Source organism: Apaloderma vittatum, unplaced genomic scaffold (assembly GCF_000703405.1).
Source record: "Apaloderma vittatum isolate BGI_N311 unplaced genomic scaffold, ASM70340v1 scaffold17726, whole genome shotgun sequence".
NCBI lineage: Eukaryota > Metazoa > Chordata > Aves > Trogoniformes > Trogonidae > Apaloderma > Apaloderma vittatum.
In genome coordinates, this window is record NW_009722480.1 from 521 (window position 1) to 18,822 (window position 18,302).

Genomic DNA, 18,302 nt, shown 5'->3' on the forward strand with positions numbered 1-18,302 from the left:
TTGATGATGGTGACGACTGTAAAATTTCTCACTTTTTTTTTAAAGTAAGGACTCAGATTCCCAGTTACATGGTGCAAAGAATGTGCTGCCGGTTGAGTGTTTCTCATCGGAGAGCAGATCAACTCCTCCAGCAGAACATCTATGCCAGTTACACCTGAGTGGACACTGAGTCCCATTATTTTTGGGGGTGCCTCTGCAGCATCAGTTTTCACTGAGTTGTCTTGCTGTGAAAGAAGGCAGCATCCTGTTGATCCCACTGAACAGGCAGCAGGACCAGTATTGTTTATGTATCGTGAAAGCCACAAGTCATCTCTTTCTGGCTCTGTCCTCAGGTCGTGCTCATCAGCTGCATTCTAGTGACACCTCCACTTGGTCATCTACTGAAAAAATGAGCAATGATGTCAAGTACAACCTCAACAATAAAACTTTGCTTTTAGAAGGGTTACAAATTGTTTCACTAGGTTAAAGCTCAGCAGCTCTCTCAAGGATAGAATATACTTTGTATTTGCTTTTCTATTGCGAAAAATATTTGAGTTACTTAAAATCTATTAAAACATTGTTTACTTAGAACAGCCTTTAAAAAGGTCTAGATGGCAGCACTAATTATCTCAAGTGTCTCACTGAATAAAGTCATTAGCTTCACCTATTGCCCAGAATACAGTTTTGCTGCCAATAATTGATTACTTTTTGCTTCAATTTTAAAATGGTAGAGGGAAAAAGAACTGTTAATATTGAACAGTCTTGAAATAGTATCTGCCAGTAACCCGGGCATTAGAGAGAAAGAAGTGTGTTTACCATATTTTATATCAAAGGGAAATGCTGGCAAAACCACAAGAGCACCATCGCATTCCTGAGCCTGCTTTCAGCTGAGGCTGACAAATCGTTTAACAGAAGCTGCAGCCCTCTGCGAGGGTCACAGCAGCGTTTCGGTGAGGTGGAAGGGACAGGTTCAACTTTGCTGAAGCAGTCGAAAGGGCCATTCGCACTCCCTCCCTCTTCAGTGGCCTCTGCTCTCTCCACCTCTCCTCACCCAGGAAGCTCCACCAAACCAAGGCAGGATCAGGCAAAGGTCCACAAGAGGGTGATGAACCCTTAGAGTTCCAGTAAGCATGAAGCTGGGGCCTCAGTCGGGCTGAGGAAAGCAGCGAGGGCTGGAATAGGTGTAAGGCTGCAGAGCTAGTTGCTGGGCTGAGGACAACACAAAAGCCATTTGAAACTTGAGGAGAAGCTTCAAAATTCCATGTCCAAAAGCAGGCAGGAAAAACTCCTATAGTGAAGCACTGCCAAAGCAGCCTTACACTTCGCACAGGGAGCATGGGCTATGATCTTACCAGAGAGTGGGTGGGTTGGGCTGTGTTAAAAAAGCCTTAAACGCCAGAGACAGACCAAACCACCAGGCATATATTTCTATTCTGTTTTTTTTTTTCTTAGTCTTCATATTTTTTCATCTCTGAGATAAACACTTCTGCAGTTTGCTTTTTGAGCGTTGGGCTTGGAAACCTGTCAAAATGTGAAGTCTGTTGAGTCAGACTGAGTCATGGGCAGATGGAGAAAACAAGGAAGGGCTGCAGGATCGGAAGGTGCAATGTGGACAGAGGTAGATCAGAGAACCAAACATTTCCATCGATCAACTCAGACACAACAGCCCTCCCCTCCCCTCAGACACCCATGTTCCTTCTGCTAGAGCTGAGGTAGTTCTCACAAGGAGACATGAGCCAACTCCTTTGCTGGCACCAGCTCGCCCGCTGCAAACTGTCAACAGTTACCTTGAACCCCACGGCAATCACACTGGCATCATCAAAGACAGCCTGAAGCGGACCCGACCACTGAGACCCATTTTCCTTCTCAAGGATGCAGCAACTGCACTTCGATCATTCCTGCCACGTCCGTCTGCCCTGAGCTAGAACATCTCTCCCGCAACAGCCCCACGCTGCCTGCTGGCACCGTCTGCTCCGGTGTCCTCCTCCCGTGCTCCCAACAGACTCCTATCACCCTATTTCCCAAGGACCTCTTCTCAACAAATGGATTCCCAGGGGATTTCTCTAAGATGTGAATACTCCCATTTGTAACAACTGCTGTTCTTTCATTAATTGCACTGGAACATTAATCAAAGTACATAACCACTGAAAAGACTTTCTCTTTTTTCCTCTTCGAATTACCCAGAAATGGAAGGCACATAGTATGAAGTATATATAAATGGTAATAAATAATGTGCAAAATGCAAGCCTATCTTATAGCACCTAATTTGAGAGGAGGGGAGTGGGGGAAGTGCATTTTCTTCTGTGACGTCTCCACACGTACTCATTTCAAGGGCCTTCTCCTGCTTTGCTCTCTACAGTGAGCACTTTATTTCTCCCTCCCCTGGAGTTCTCCATTAACAGAGGCCTTCCCTGGGAGGTCTGCCACATTCGTGGGTGATCGAAATGCTGGACCCATGCGTCCACAAAGCGTGACCCAAATGAGCTCATGCTGCTGGTTCAAAGACAGAGTTGATTTGTATGAAAACGTTACCCCACACCACTACTCCCACACAAGCCACATCACTCACACACAGTATTGCCCAGTTCTAACAGTCCTTTAAGATCGAGTCCAACCATTAGCTTAAAACTGACAAGTCCTTGGCTAAACCATCTCTAAGCACCACATCAACCCAACTCTTAAATACCTCCAGGGATGGAGACTCCACCATTCTCCTGGGCAACTTGTTCCAATGCCTGATTACCCTTTCATTAATGAAATTCTTCCCAATACCCAATCCAAATTTCACTTGGTGCAATTTGAGGCGATTTCCTCTTGTCCTGTCACATGTTACGTGGTTGAACAGACCAAATTCTACCCAGTCAACTCACGCTACATGAAGTCCTCTCCTGCTAAGGTGGTCAGATGTCCTCTGAGCACCGGCACCCCCAGCACATTGCAGGTATCTATTTCAAGGCCTGAGGAGCCCCACTTGCAATTCAAACTGCACATGGTCTATACTCCAGGTAAAACAGGAAGCAAGATGTTCTTCTGGGATGTTGACCTCACTGATTATTTATGAATTTTAAGTAAAAGGCTTAACTTCTGGGAGGGCAGCCTAGACCGCTGGGCCTGTTGCAGAGCACTCTTGATCTTCATCCACACAGTTCTCACAACAGCATCGAAGTGAGTAACTTGTGTTGAACTGTAGAAACTTCTCGTTTTAAACGTAGGCCCGTATATGAGCAAGTTTTCCACTTCCAAATTCTCTCCACAATTTATTTTAATCAAGCTTAATTTCTTAAAATAATGACTCTCCATCTATATGATTTATTAAAATGCATTTTGAATATGTTGGTAGTAATTCACGTGCACAAATCACTCAACTGCTAAGCATCTACAGCTTTTAAAACCACTTGACCATTATTTCGAGGAGGACTTCTTAATAATCTTTTAATTGCCATATTACTAGAATATATTAAGGCTCAGAGGCAGTGAGAGATTAAGCCTTATTTTTAAAAGCTCCCACATGCACAGCTACATTCACTTCACTGATAAGCACATATGAGCTATGCATCTTTCACATGACAAGCTAGTAGCTTTGTCAGTTCATTTGCATTCATTTTCTCTTTTCACTTCCAAAACTATCATTTAAAATAAAAAGAAATGCGTATGAACAATCCTCCCCTCTAACCTCAAGTATTTTGATAATAGTAGGATCGGAGATACCAACATTGGAGACACCAACAGACCATCACAATCTGGGGAGAAAAGTACTCAGTGCTGGGCCTTTCTAAATACTTCAGGCTACCAGAAAAACCATCATCTGAGGATGAATCTTAAGGGTGAATTCATGTGCAGCTGGGTCATGATTTACATGCGCCACTGTAAGGGAAGCACACGCAGACCTGTACCTCATTCTAGAATCAGAGCTCAGTCAAGAATCACTCTTCCAACTGCCTGAGCTTCAACACGTGAATTCTGCTCCTGCAGGCACCACAGTTACACAATTTATTTTTTTAAGCAAACACAGCTAAAGGGCATGTGAAAGGTTACTGCAAGGCATGCAAGTGCACACACCCAAAAAATATTCTGGGCTTGCAGTTGGTTGGAGTGCTGAACCAGCTGGATTGTGGCATTTAGGATTTGGGTTTTGCTACTGTATTGGGTCAGGCTGAGGTGGAGTTAATCTTCCCACAGCAGCTCTCTCAGTGCTGTGTTTTGGGAGTAGTAGTTAGAGGGTGTTGATAGCTCACAGAGCACCAAGGCTGTGGTTTTCCAATGTTCCCCCAACAGCAGGCTGGGGGTGGGCAACATCTTGGGAGGGGACACAGCCGGGCCAGCTGACCCAAACTGACCAAAGGGGTATTCCATACCATATGATGGCAGCTCAGATATAAAAGCGAGAAGGAAGAGGAAAGTGGGGGGCATTTGCTATTTGTGTTTGTGCTCCGGAGCAACCGCTACGCGTACTGGAGCCCTGCTTCCTGGGAAAGTGGCCGGACATCGCCCACTGATGAAAAGTAGAAAATAATCTTTGTTCGGCTTTACTTCCATGCATGGTCTTTGCTATTGCTATATTACACTGCTTTTATCTTTACCTATGGGCCTCTCGTTATATCTTCCCTCTCCCCTGTCCATCTGAAAAACGGAGTGATTTGGGGAGCTCCTGGCCTCCAGTCAGGGCCAAACCACCACAGTTACTTTGTGAAGGGATTGGAAGGGGCTACACCACACCACATACTGAGGTGGGTTGGCCTTGGCTGGCTGTGAGATGTCCATCCCCCTGCTCTCTAACCCCTCCTCAGAAGGCCAAGGGGGAAAATGGGCTCAAAAAGATCATGTCTCGGGATTAAGACAAGGAGATTGCGTACCAGTCACCATCATGGGCAAAACAGACTTGATTTGGGGAAAATTAATTTCATGTATAGCCAGTTAATATTTATTTAGGTAGAGAAAATAAGTTTCTGTGTTACTGTCCTTAGGGTGGCTGAATGGTCTTACCTCATTTAATTTGCTCAAGCAAATCATACTATAAACCACTCTTAGATGTGCTCAGTCCCTCAAGACAACCAAAAAATTCCTTCCTTATGTGTCAGCAGTATTTTATTTTCCAGTTAGATGAGACTGAAACGCATTTACTTTAATGTCATTTTGCTTGGGTTTGGTTTTGGGGTTTTCTTAGATTAAGTAAAATAAGATTTTTTCATTGCAAAGATTTCCTGATGTCAGATCCCAGGGATCTCATGTGACACAAAATTCAGCTTCTAATGGTCTTGCAGCTTTTCAACAAATATTTCTTGTTTTTAAACCAAACCTTGATAGAGATATTATGGCTTCTTTAGGACAAGAACACTGATATGTAATTTGCATCTCATTTTTTTTATTAAAAATTCCCCCCTCCCAATTAAATAAACATCACAAGGAGCGTGCATTTCATTTTTTCCCTGTACAGAATCCGTACAAAGTACCTAGGCACAGCACATATTCATGAGTCAATTTAATAAATCCTGTTTTACATTTCAAAGGTTCAAATTCAAGCTCTGTATGTTTGCATATCTGGAATGGTATGTTAAACTGCCCTTGAGGCCACATTCAAGAAATATTTATCTGATTTCACAGAGAATTTCCAATAAAAAACATGTATAATCAATGAGCAGCAAATCATTTGGGTTTTAGTTCCATCTCTCATCTTTTTGGAGTGGAGAGAAGATGGGCCTTTGTTGCAAGTCCCAGCAGCAGTGATGGTCAGGGCTTTTTTTAACAAAAAAAAACAACCAAAACAGACAAAAACAACAGAAAGGAGACTGAAAACAGACCAGCTCTGATATAAATGCTTTCAAAAGCTATTTAGTTTAAAACCAAGAAGAATCTCAGGCCATCACGACTCCAGTCTTCTATTCATACTGGTTTTGGGATCATATATCATGAAACAAACTGAGTTCTTCAAGAAATAGTAAAATCATCATGGCTAAACCTCTGACTACTCGTTCTTTGTGGTGGTTCTTACTGTGGTGAAGTTCTGCAGTCTTTTTTCCCTGTTGGTAGCAAGGGCCCGGCGGCCGCAAGATCTCGCGTTGTACGGAAAGATAAGGAATCTCCTCCCTATAGCTTCTAACGTAAGCAGACGGAAGTTACGTTGTAAATCAAGGCTATATAACACTGTGTTGCATACTAATAAACGCCATTTTGCCATCCACCACATTGGTGTCAGTGTGCTGATGGCCCGAGTGACCCGGAGTCGGTCGCCTTATTGTTCCTTGAACCAGGTCGTTACGCCTCGATAGGCAACATTTCCCCATCTTATATTGGAGAGACGATGGGTTTTAACTACGTGAGGACTGAAATACCGTCCAGAGGCAATGCACTAATCAGTCCTTTTTGGTTCTTCATACAGCTAAAAATGCCTGTAATAAAAAGGATATAAATAACATTCAGTGTCTCATACTGTTCAAGAAAAGGGAAATTATAGCTTTAATGTTCCACTGAGCGATGATGAATACCATTTTCTCCCTCTGAGTTTGCACGCAGTAATAAAATATTGATCTTTATGGCAAAACAAGTTAGATTTGTATGGAGAACAGTTCAGGAGGACTTCACGGCTCACAGCAATGATGGCAGAGTACATAACATTAAAGATTAAGTGTCAGTTCACTGAATTAATGCCCCAATGTAGCCAAGTAAAGGGTTTTACAAAGAGCCATAATAGTTTCTTCTCCTTGTTTATGAGTTTCCAAGTTGTCATCGTTTAATTTATCATCTGTACTACTGCAGATCAATCTGGCGTGGGTTATTAACATATCTGGCTCCTGTGCTCCAAGCCATATGTCCCCAATGTAAACAGAAGTCAGGAATACACAAACAGCTGTGGAAGAAAAATTAGAGAAAAATCAGAACAGGTATTCTTCCATTTCCACACAGTAATAAAAAATCAAACCATTTTACCTCCAGACCCACGTTTTAAAATAGTTTCCTAACTCGTTCCCTAAAGGGAAAATTTGTGGAGTTTTTGCCCACGCAAAGCCAATGATCCTCCTCCTCACATGAAGGGAAAAAAATAGTTTCCTGTTCACACAACCTTCTGGCATCTTTAAATAAAAAAGTTTGAAATCTGACCTATAGCTTTTTCTATTGAATGGTAACACTGAACAGCATATGGATCACAACCCATACCCACATGGACTCATTTGTTGCAGTGTATTTTTCCCCTTGGAGTTATAAGTTTTATACCTCACTGAACTCCACTTTAGTCCTAGAAAGGGAAGTTTCTCTGAGGTAGGATGACTCCTGTAATATCACAAATCCTGGCAGTGTGACACTATCCTATGCTACTAACCCCCGTACCCATACCCCCAAAGACTGATCTTTTACTTTGTGAAGTTGTGAGCACTTTGATGAATTGTGAGCATTTTGACGAATTCAATGAAAAAGCTGGGACCACCTACCTCCTACTGTTACCGCCCTGTAACACAAGCAAAAAGGAAAAAGACAAGTTACCTTTCTTGTTCGCGTCTTCCTCCGTCATTGCTGACAGGCACAACATCTTCACACGTTCGTGAAAGCTGTTTTTGGGCAGGCCCTGAGCATCCATCAGGTGAAGCATGATTGAACTGAACAAGCAGAGCTCTTTCAAGAGTCCAGCGGTCCTGCTGCTGGCCTCACAGACCTGCGTGTAAAACTTGAAGATGTTGTTCCTCAGCATCTCATCCCTGAGCATCTCCTGCACCACCACTGGGTGCGGCAAGATGCAGCTCTGCAGCCACCGCAGAGTTAACGGAACATTTTGCGTATTGAGGCCGTGCTCAACCGTGGACTTCAGGAGCCATTTAATTACTAAGTAAGTGGATGCACACGTTAAACCGGCTGCTTCGTCCGCGAGGTCAGCAGATGTGAGCGGCTCTCCTTGGTGTTTGGCAGGCGGCGCTGGGAAAACAGGTTCCCAATGGGCAAAGATGGAATTCAGATGGTCTCTGCATTTCTCCAGCTCACAGGCCTTCAGGTCTGCCGCAGCATCGTCATCTCTTTCTAGCTCGTTCTTTTTCTGAATGGGACGACGCGTGTGAGACGAGGCTTGAGATCTGTTCTTTTCTTTAATATTCTCTGTGAGAAGGAAAAACACCACCGAAACAAACATCAGATCCTCCTCCAAAGGGTTTTCTTGGTACAAAACCACGCAAGAAAGCTGGTATTGCATGTTGTTTCAGTCACCAAAAGGGTAAGTACTAGCCTCATTTAGCAGCCTAACTGAGCCTACGCAACTCAGAGCACACAGGCCACAGGCAGCTCTCCCCGTGACTGGCGGGCTGAAACGCTTCCCCGAACTGTATCACCTAACTTTGAGGGGAGCAATAACACCAGCCAGGCTCCCCCCACAGCCCAGCGAAGCCAAGGCAGTATTTCAGACGCCCGGGAGACACGGCTTTGCCAGTGAGGCTACAGTATTTATGACACTTCGTGAGAAATGCTGGAGCTGCTGGTCGATCAGGGGCACATGAACTTTTCATGCCTGCAGGGCAGAGTCGAGGGGCTGAACTCTGCATGCAGGGCTGCCCCTCCTTAGATGCTGCCTGTTGTCATGGGGAGCAGCAAAGCTCCCAAATGGCAATGGCACTTTGCCACCACCGCACCACACAGAGCATTTTAAGGCAATCTGCTTTCAAGGAGGCATGGAGAAAATAACGAGAAATTTTAACTATGCTGCACTGTGCAGCAAAACGTACTGAGTGCAGTTTGGCATTTTTTTCCTGGGGGACTGAGAAATGTAACGTCTGAAACAAAATTTCAGATAAGGATCTGGTTTTGCAACTACTTATAATCTCCTGAAGCTTGGAGGAACAGATTTTTCTTTAAAGCCACACATACAGTAAGCTACAGATGTCACTATAATAACTCTCTAAAAATCCTCAGAAGGACACCAGGGAAAGTGTGGAAAACCTTACAAAAAAAGCTAAAGCTCTTGTAGTATCCATTAAATATAGAGATACTTTAATAATTAGTTTAACTCATACAAAACATTTAAAGAAACCAATAGAAGTTTTAATCTGCACCAAGAACAGCTGCTGTATTTGCAGGAAACCACCATTTTTTTATGCCCCTGACTTGTACATTTTATTCACAAAGATGACGAGAAGACATAAAAGTCCAAACATATTTTTGCTTTCTTCCAACACTGATGACAGTAAGAAAAACTAATTATTTAATTTTCACTTGCTGTACTGATTTTTCTTCATATTTCACTTTCAGATCCCCCATCCACACTCAGAACTCTGATTCAAATCTTTGAGCACAAAGCCTCTGAGCTCTGTTTTTATAGATTACATTCAAGAATATAATTTGTGAAAGCCTGACACTAGGTCTGCAACTAAATTTCATTTTAAAGCTCCTTCTCTTTTTAAAACTGTGTTACTCCAAAGGTTCCAGATTTGTGCTAAATTTGGAAATCACTACAACGAAGACCTGAAAAATGGCTTTCTGTTTCCATTCCTCCTCCCCCAAAGCTGTATCAGATCATCTGACAAAAGTTATTACTACTACTCCTATGAGGTTTGCCTCACTTAGTTTTCCGAAATATTTTAGTACTTACTACGCAATTCTTTGACTTGGAATTTCTGAGCAAGAGTCTGCACATCCTCTTGCAGTTGCGGGTCTTTTTCAATGACACTCCACTTATGCAGCAGCAGCAGAATCTCTTTGCTGGAGAGAACGCTGTTGTTCACGGTGAACCGGCTCATTTCTTTGAAGGCCTCAGCAAGTATGGCACGATACTCCAGCACAGAACGGAGGGTACCGAAAAACTGAGCGAGCTTGGCTAGATCTAAATTAGTCCTATGAAAACAAAACAAAAGTGCCGCGTATTTTTCTGTGTGCTAATTAATAGAATAAAATAAGTAGCAGTTTCTTCTCCTTACGCTCTCTTCCTATGGTTTTCTCCTGCAGTTCTCCAGACAGATACTTTTGCTTCTCAGGATACCATTAAAAATCTTAATTTTATTCCTTCTGTACCCCACGGGCTTTGCTCTGTCAGCGTTTGGCAGAACAGACCACGAAACACAGTCTTTGCCCTCCTGCCTGTAAACAGCAAAGGCAGGTGGCACACAAGGAAAAGGCCAGAGGTCTGGAGCTTTATCTACACCTCTGTTTTGCATGAATTTTCAGGAAATAAATACAGTTTCTCCAGGCTGTGTAGAACTTTGCATGGCTTCTCCTTGTACAATTTGCAGGTGTAGCACAGACAAAGAAAGTCTAAATGTTCCATGAGTATAAAAGACCCCTGTGGCAAATAGCATCACTAACTGCAGGCTCTAATCCAGCAGGAAAAATGTAAAACATAGCAGCTTAAAATGGCCAATAATGAAGGATGTAGAACTTGACAGTAACTGTGCACCAGCTGTTATTATATTCCCTGTGTATTTAAACAGCTAAAACTTCCTGTCAAAGAAATCTCATCAAAATTCACTACTCAACGTTCCAACTGAAGGCGAAAAAAATCACATTAAACTACCAGATAAATTTCACACTGGATAGAGGATGAGGTGCAAAATGATTAAAAAGAAAAGACGTACCGTATGTGTTTAATTAATGTGATCAAAACATAGAGAAATTCATTTACAAGCTGAATAGGAAGAAACTTCCTGTTCTCCGGGGACTGATTCTTGCTTTCTCTCTTGTCCCCTAAATTTGTTAGCCACAGAGTATGGAGTAAGGAAATAATTCTATTTAACAGCTTGTTTTCCAGAAACCTGAAAAAACAAAGAAACAAACACCCATTTGGACTGCACATTCTAACCAGGAACCAGTCCCTCACCTAGAGGGGGACCACATCCTAGCACGTTTTTGGAGCTGTGAATGGCACTGCCCCCCATCCCCTGCCCGCTGCCCTCCTCCTGTCCAGCCGGGGAAACACAGAGGGGTGAACCAGGGTCCTCACCACAGGACTGGTGATTTCTGACTTGCATCTTTCATTGCACAGCCCTGCCAAGTATCATGGCAACCGCTGCTGCCATTTCTTTAGAGCAGTCACTGCTCGAGACAGCTTGGCTCCTCGTGGTCCTGAAACTTCAAGTAGTAACAGCAATGCTTACAGCACAGTTATCAGGAGCCACGTTTACTTTGTTATTCTAGGGGCGGGGCAATCTCATTTTTGTACAGAGGATGTAAGAAAAATACTTCTCAGAAGTACAGTCACAACTTAAGTGTTGGGTGCCAGAGGCCAAATCCAGGCTTTTTCATTTCCAAGCGCACCAAACTGTACAAGAGAGACGTGTATAACAGGAGAGCAGTACCAGGAACCTGTTTGGGCCAAATGTGCTGTAGATGATCCTGAAACTTTGCTTGAACCTGCCAGGGGAATCTACATCTAAGATTTTGTGTGTGTACACACATGTACGTGATGGGGAGACAAGGGGAGGAGGAGGAAGTGGGAAGAGAAATGTTACAGACGGCTAAAATTCATTACTGCGCCCATTACTGTGCAGGAAGTCCTGTGACACAATGTTAATCATAGAATCATAAAAGCAGGAAAGAACCCTAAGATCATCAAGTCCAGCCTACAGCCCTACACCACCCTAACACTAAACTATCTCCTGAAGTGCCACGTCCAGCCATTTTTTAAACACGTCCAGGGATGGACATGGGGTATTTGAAAAGAGTCACATATGCTAACATAAGGTGCCCCGTTGTTTTTTAAGTTTTTCAAAAAAGCGTTATCAAAAACACAAATCCCCACGCACCTCCCCCGTCATCCCTCCTACCACAACCTGAAAACATCTTGATTTTGTTTTTAGAAACACAGGGGAATGCTTCAGAGTTCGGCAAGTTCTGCCAGTGTGGCTCTAGGTGCCAAATTTCACAAGAGCTGACGGGTCATCTCTGTATCTGTCACCTGAAGCGAGAGCTGGCATCACAATCCTGCATAATTATACTACTCTGGTCGTAAAATCGTTCTCTTCTCAGCACTAATTCCCTAGTTACCTTTTCTCTAGGATGTGCACTATCCAGGTTAGGAGGCTGTGATCTTGTATCAGCTCATAGGCAGCCCTGGTGACACGGGCAGCATTTTGCAATATCTCCAGAATACGACTCTGAAACAGAAAATATAATTTGTTCTTTTACAAAATTAGAATATAGTCAGGATCTAATTATTATCAATCTTTCAAAAGGATATAATTAGCAGTCTGACTGCGATATGATCAGCTTAAATTTAAAACGTATCACTGAATGCCACATGTTCTTAGCAGGGAAGAAAAGACATTCTCTTTTCAAGGCTTCATATACACAGACGCTACTCTTAAAAAGAAGTCTTAAGACAGCACAACAATTTTCTCATTTAGTCCAAGATTTTGACACCTGACTGAGATACTTTTAGCAGACTGGATTTCTCTGGGTAGATGCTTATGAAAACAAATGCTTCTGGCATGTCAGTTTTCTTCCTGCCAAAGCACTGTCCAGGAAACTCACCAGTTAGGGAGTGAGGAGACCTAAAAAAGCGAAGACCCTGACTGTATGAGTCAAATTGCAGTATCTGCAGTATTTTTCACAAAGCAGCAATTATTTTCCCCTCCACACATGCAGAAAATCAACAAGGAACAGATTTTCAAGGGGCAAGGGAAGAGTAAAATACACCTTTCTGCTTTGTATTTAAGATCTCCAAATCATGCAAACTTTTGTGGTTTGGAGGGTTTTGGGTGGGTTTGTGGTGTGCTTTTTGTTTCTTTGTTTGCATTTTGGTTTCTGTTTGGGTTAAATCCTTACCTGGGAGCCCTCATCACACAAAGGACTGTTGAAAAAGGAAAGAATGACCTGGAAAATCCTCTGGTAGTCATAAAGCTCATAGCAATGTTTATCACGCAGCCCTTCTCCAAGAAGTCTGAGAATCCACTCACGTTCTGTTTTGTACTAGAAGCCATAAGAAAAATACCATCATCGGACATTTCAAAATAATGCCTGCTCATAAGAGCACAAAAAACCTGGTTCTCTGGGAGTGCCAGTGCAGTGATTAACAGCTTGTTCTGGACTTCTCAATTTTCATCTTTACCAAATTTAATCTATAACATCCATCAGGAACAGTTATTCTGCAGCCCAAATATGCCCAAATATGAACTTCAAAAGTTGCTGTTTCTAAAACACCTTAGTTGAACTCAATGTTAACAATCTAAACTCCAATGTGAATCTAAGCGAGCTGTGGCAGAACATTCTGTTTGCTGCGCTTACAGAGCACGCACAGCACAACTCATGATTTCATTATGTGTTACCGTTAAGAAAACAAAAAAAGAAAGTCAGAAATAATATTTATAATTCCAATATAAAACAAAACAAAGACACCTCTAATTAACTGCCTATAGAAGAACACGATTTCATTGCCTTTTTATCCCTTTTTTTCTATTATTTTCTGAAGAACTATTAGGTACTTAGGGTGGGATTCTTGCATTACCTCAAAATCAAAGCTGTAGAAAAGCTGGAAAAACCCAGGTACTTTCCTCAGGTCCAAATACTGGTGCGACAGAAGGAATCTGTTTACCTTTATATACATGTGCTCCTCTGTGAAGAGACATGATGGTTATTGCAGAGGAAGGACAACATTCGCAATACCCAATCACGCAGAAAAATAAATGGAACCTGTGTTTTCCAGTGTTTCAGCTAGCTGTTAGAACAGCTCTAAGGCTGATTGTATTGTTGGCCATGCCTCCACTTTTCCTCCCCAGAATGAAAATCTCATTCACAGTGTGCACAAACCAGGTGAGAAGATCAGCATTCAACATAGCTCCAATTTCAGTAAATCCAATGTTACTTCATTGACAAAACAGAAGTCTGCAGGCAAATCTCTTCACTTTTCAAGCCTTTATGTTAGGCAATCCTAAATTTTAAGCAACAGACCAGACACGTCGCCCACAAGCACTGGAACAAGTTGCCCAGAAGGACTATGCGGTCTCCATCACTGGAGGACCAGTCTAGAGGCACGGAGGTTTTTTAGGATAAAGCCCTGCGCAAAGTGGCCGGCCCTCATAGCTGGCTCCGCTTCAGGCAGAGCGTTTAGCCAAAGGCCTCACCAAGTCCCCTCCAAACCAAACTACTCCCCAACACTATGATTCTCTTTCGCAAAAGTGACTTGCATTGATTTAGTCAGTGTCTAAGGACAAAAGCACACTGCGAACAACCTACTTGGGTTTACCGAACAGGACTTGCACGCTCACCTAGCTTCACTCAGCTAGACCTCTGCCCGCCTCCACCTCAAAATTACAAGGAGGTAACGGCCTCATCCCTGATGGATCAGACTGGTTTTGAACACAAATTGAAATGGCGCTTCTCACTTCTCTGGCAAGGCAGTCCTCACAAGCACTCAAAGTTTTTCTTTGAAACACAGGAAAGCACACTCCATGGCTCCTACCAGCACCACAGTTATCTCATCTTCCAGTATCGGCCACATACAGTGACTCAGCGCTGGGAGCTCAGCACGCACAGGGGGTTACAGTACCTGGCTTCAGAATCTGCTGTGCCACACGAGCGATGTAGAGGGTCAAAGAGAAGGTAAATCTGAGGTTTGGCTGCCTGATTCCATTTTGCACGGCATCCAGGAGATACAGCAACTGCAGCACAAGACCCCAGGGGAGAAAAGCTTGAACCATAACCCAGACAAATACAACAGGAGAGCGTGACTACCTAGAGAAGCTTCTAGGACATTTCAGAGGCCGCAAATCAAATACCAACCCCATCAGGATTTCCATTCCTACAGGTAAAATTGCTACAAATTTCTAAAACGCACTTTCCCCCCTTTTCTGCCTGTTGATTACAACAGGAAAATAACACAAAGTAATAGAGGAAAGATAATGAAAGAGGATAAAGAGCTTCTTTTAGAGCATGTAGATGGGTGAGTAAAGCAGCAACTTTACCCGCAAGAGTTCCATAAGTGTCCATGACATGAAATGTCTAACCAGGCAAACTGTCATTTGAGCTTGGTCTTACCTGAGTCTTCTCTCGAAAGCGAGCTCCTTCCAGATGAGAACGAAAAGAAGCGAGGACAAAATAGGCAACTGCTCTCATGTTGGAATCATAGCTGCTAAGGGCAGCTACTGTTAGACCCAGGGCGTTGACTTCAACAAACTTGTGACATGCCACTACACACTCTGTGTGGGAAAAGGGTAAAAAACAAAAGAAAAATATCCAGTGCATTGCATTCACATGTCACAGAGTATATAACAGCACTATAATGCTTACCAAAACTTTTATTCAACAACAATTTCTAGATCTACCCCTACAAACTATTACTTCACTGCACAATGAAGGCTCCTTCGGCTAATGAAGGCATTCTGCCAATCACTCTGAACAAGAATTCATTTCAGCTCAGGTAAAGAATATGGTCTGTCTCATTTACGTGAGACCGAGATGATTCTGCCTGCTAGATCACGCTATGGGGGCCGATTAGCTCAGTGGTTTGAGCGCGGTGCTGGCAACAATGACAACACCGAGGTCACGGGTTCGATTCCCGCTCGGTCCCCATGTGTTGCCTGGTCTAGTCGAGAGGTGGCGTCCCTGCCCATGACAGGGAGGTTGGACTAGATGATCTCTAAGGTCCCTTCCAGCCTAGGCCGTTCTATGATTCTAAATTCTGTAAAGACATCACACATCTCACTGTTTCAGGAAAGTTAAGTATAAAGACTAAGAAGAGTGAAAATTCTCCTCTTCAAAACCTTTTCTAGGTGCTTGACAAGCCTGTGCCTGAAAGAAAGACCAGCACAGACAGAAAAAGCCCATCTGCACTAAAGAGCTTCTGTAACAGAATGGAGACGAGAATAATACACAAATAAGCCATTAGCCACACCAGTTGTTACCCTGCAGGCATGAGTGATTCTGCTGGTAAGGCACGTTCCAAGCAAAGTACCGAACTGTACCCCTATGCCCTTCTGGGACAAACAAAATCCAGCAATGAACAGTAACCAAGCAAAAAGAAAACACCTCCTTGAATCTAACATTTATCTTTCCTAGCATTCTGCTGTCAGGATTTAGTTTCTCACTCAAGGGTTGTGTGTTTTGAAGAGCTTGTGCCACTTCTACCCACAGATGGCTAGAAATGACTTGATGTAAAATCTCCAGAATATCTCCTGTGCTATTTCTAGTCCATTCACCAGTAATGGAATACAATAGCAGCTCAGTTGTATTTCACCAGCTAAAGCACAAATGTATTGTGGTTCTGAGTTTAGCACCAACAGTCATATATCTTCTTGTAATACACACTGAATGTCAAGAGGAGGTTTCTGAAAAACAAATGCTCCTATTTAGGAAGTGGCTGTAGTCTTACTGACAAGTATATATATTTGGTCCACTGATTTCATCCCACATCACCACCCACCAACAACTCAAATATATATATATATAAAATTTGACATATTTATGTAAAAATCACACATTATTTATGTCCTCGCCCCAGCAGCTGGGTTGATTCTCTCATCTTTTCCTCAGCTGCCAGAACTCCTACCTCCATTTCATGCCTGGCAGTTTCATACCCAGCTCTGCTACTTATGGGCCAGGCAATGGCAGGGTCTCCACCTCCCAGCGCCGCCTCCTAACCAGCCCACGGCTGCGTGACCCATGCAACGGCATCACTGAACTGCAGTACCAGATCTTTTCAGTGAGCGGTTTTACAAGTTATTTCAATACCAGCAATTACTGTACCCTTTCCTACGCCGCTCCTCACCACAGCGCATCAAGTTTAAGCTTGGCGTCACACAGAACACCTCCGTCATCCTCCTAGTGGGAGCTGACACCCCTCGTTTGGTAGCATGGGATACTTCTCGCATCACCAGAGCTCACACAGGCACAGCTCTGCCTCTCCCTACTTCCAGGCACTGGGCAAGGCCACCAGCCAACTGCCAAAATAAAAACGCTGAAAGAAGCAGCAAGAACAGGGCCGGAGAAAGAGAGTCCAGCAAGATACCTCATCTATGCCTTGTGCCTGTGGCAACTCCACGCCTCCCGCCGCTCTTCAGGCGAGATGCAAGAGTGCTGAGTAAGCACCAGGAAATGGACGGTTTCTGTCACACCCCAAGGGAACATGCAAAGATAAAACTCCTCTGCCTGCAGAAGATTCTCCATCACTTAAGGCCATCTCACACACAGCCCTGGCCTACACAACAACCCCTCTTCAGAACAGGATCAAATACGTGTTGTATACCCTCTCACAGGCAAGCCACAACATGGCTCTCCTTGTGACCACAGTTCTTGAGAACTACTAATACCAACTAGATAGGCAAAGTGGGTAATTCTATGGGGTAGCACCACATAGTGAACTCCAAGGTCCTCAAACTTCAGCACCAAATTTCATGCTGGTCACAGAAAGATTTATTTTGAAAACACGCAGTGGAAATATTTTCCACCCAGCTGACCTTGGAGAGTGTGTTCAACAACTAATGTAAAATAACAAGCTGTTATTTTTTAAAGAAAGAAAAAAGTTAGCTCTATGTCTGACATATGGTTTGTTTAAAGTACCTTGAGAACCACGATGGAAAAGATTTCCACACGATGCTTATCGGAGCTAAAGTTAGACAGAACTTGTTGTCTGCCCAACTCCAAACTTACTTTCTACTCAATGAGCTCTAAACACTCTGCAGTAAGCCTATGTTTATAAATTCAGCAGTTATATAACATCTGTGCACAAGGCACTGTGCAGCCAGTACAAAGAGCAAATAAATAAAGATCAACTGGGAATTCCAAGAGTAGCTGACATGGTTTAGGAGCACCATGGGATTTCAACTTATAAATCACTTGGGCCCTTTAAAAATGCCCCTTTTAGGACACAGGCTCTGGCTCAGTGTGGAGAAGTTAAAAGAGAACTACTTTTCCCCTCTCCAGTTCTAGAGTCTGCCTGTGTCAGGATAGCTTTTGCCTCTGCAGCTCCACAAGAACAGAATGTGCTCCCTTGACCCTAGTGCTGCCTGCACAAGAGGCTGTCCGCCCTGACTGACTGTAGAGCTGCTGAGGCTGACCAACAGCCACCAAATCCCTCTCACCAGTTAAGGTGGTGGGTGATGACCAGAGTATGACAGCAGTGCTTTTTCCAACTATTACACCCAGGTTCAGAAGACACTGGCTGCCTCTACTCTCCATCAATACCAATCTCAGAGACCTAGGATTAACTGGATCATTCAAGACCCCTCCTACTACAAAACACCAAACAGTTCTGGCACCTTTTTTATGCTCACTAGAATAAAAGACAGTTCTTTTTACTGCTGTCAAAACTCTGCAGAGTGGTTTACAACTATAACTCATCACCACAGAATGTCAGGGGTTGGAAGGGACCTCGAAAGATCATCTAGTCCAGCCCCCCTGCCAGAGCAGGATCACCTAGGGCAGCC

At 43.4% G+C, this 18,302-nt stretch overlaps 1 protein-coding gene and 1 non-coding gene across 2 annotated transcripts in view; one reads left to right on the forward strand and one right to left on the reverse strand.

The window, feature by feature from the left end:
- Nucleotides 1-6,617: 6,617 nt before the first annotated feature.
- The window catches only part of URB1 (URB1 ribosome biogenesis 1 homolog (S. cerevisiae)), a 28,314-nt gene continuing 16,629 nt past the window's right edge, over nt 6,618-18,302 (reverse strand). The window contains exons 17-25 of the mRNA XM_009871794.1: nt 14,917-15,077; nt 14,429-14,540; nt 13,388-13,494; nt 12,709-12,852; nt 11,929-12,038; nt 10,521-10,697; nt 9,542-9,783; nt 7,456-8,058; nt 6,618-6,823 (exon numbers count right to left, since the gene is read on the reverse strand). Coding sequence (XP_009870096.1) covers nt 6,618-6,823; nt 7,456-8,058; nt 9,542-9,783; nt 10,521-10,697; nt 11,929-12,038; nt 12,709-12,852; nt 13,388-13,494; nt 14,429-14,540; nt 14,917-15,077 — 1,862 coding nt within the window. The remainder of the gene's footprint in view (nt 6,824-7,455; nt 8,059-9,541; nt 9,784-10,520; nt 10,698-11,928; nt 12,039-12,708; nt 12,853-13,387; nt 13,495-14,428; nt 14,541-14,916; nt 15,078-18,302) is intronic.
- TRNAA-GGC lies at nt 15,366-15,448 on the forward strand. Its single transcript is given in 2 exon segments — nt 15,366-15,403; nt 15,413-15,448. It is a non-coding gene; the product is annotated as a tRNA-Ala (tRNA).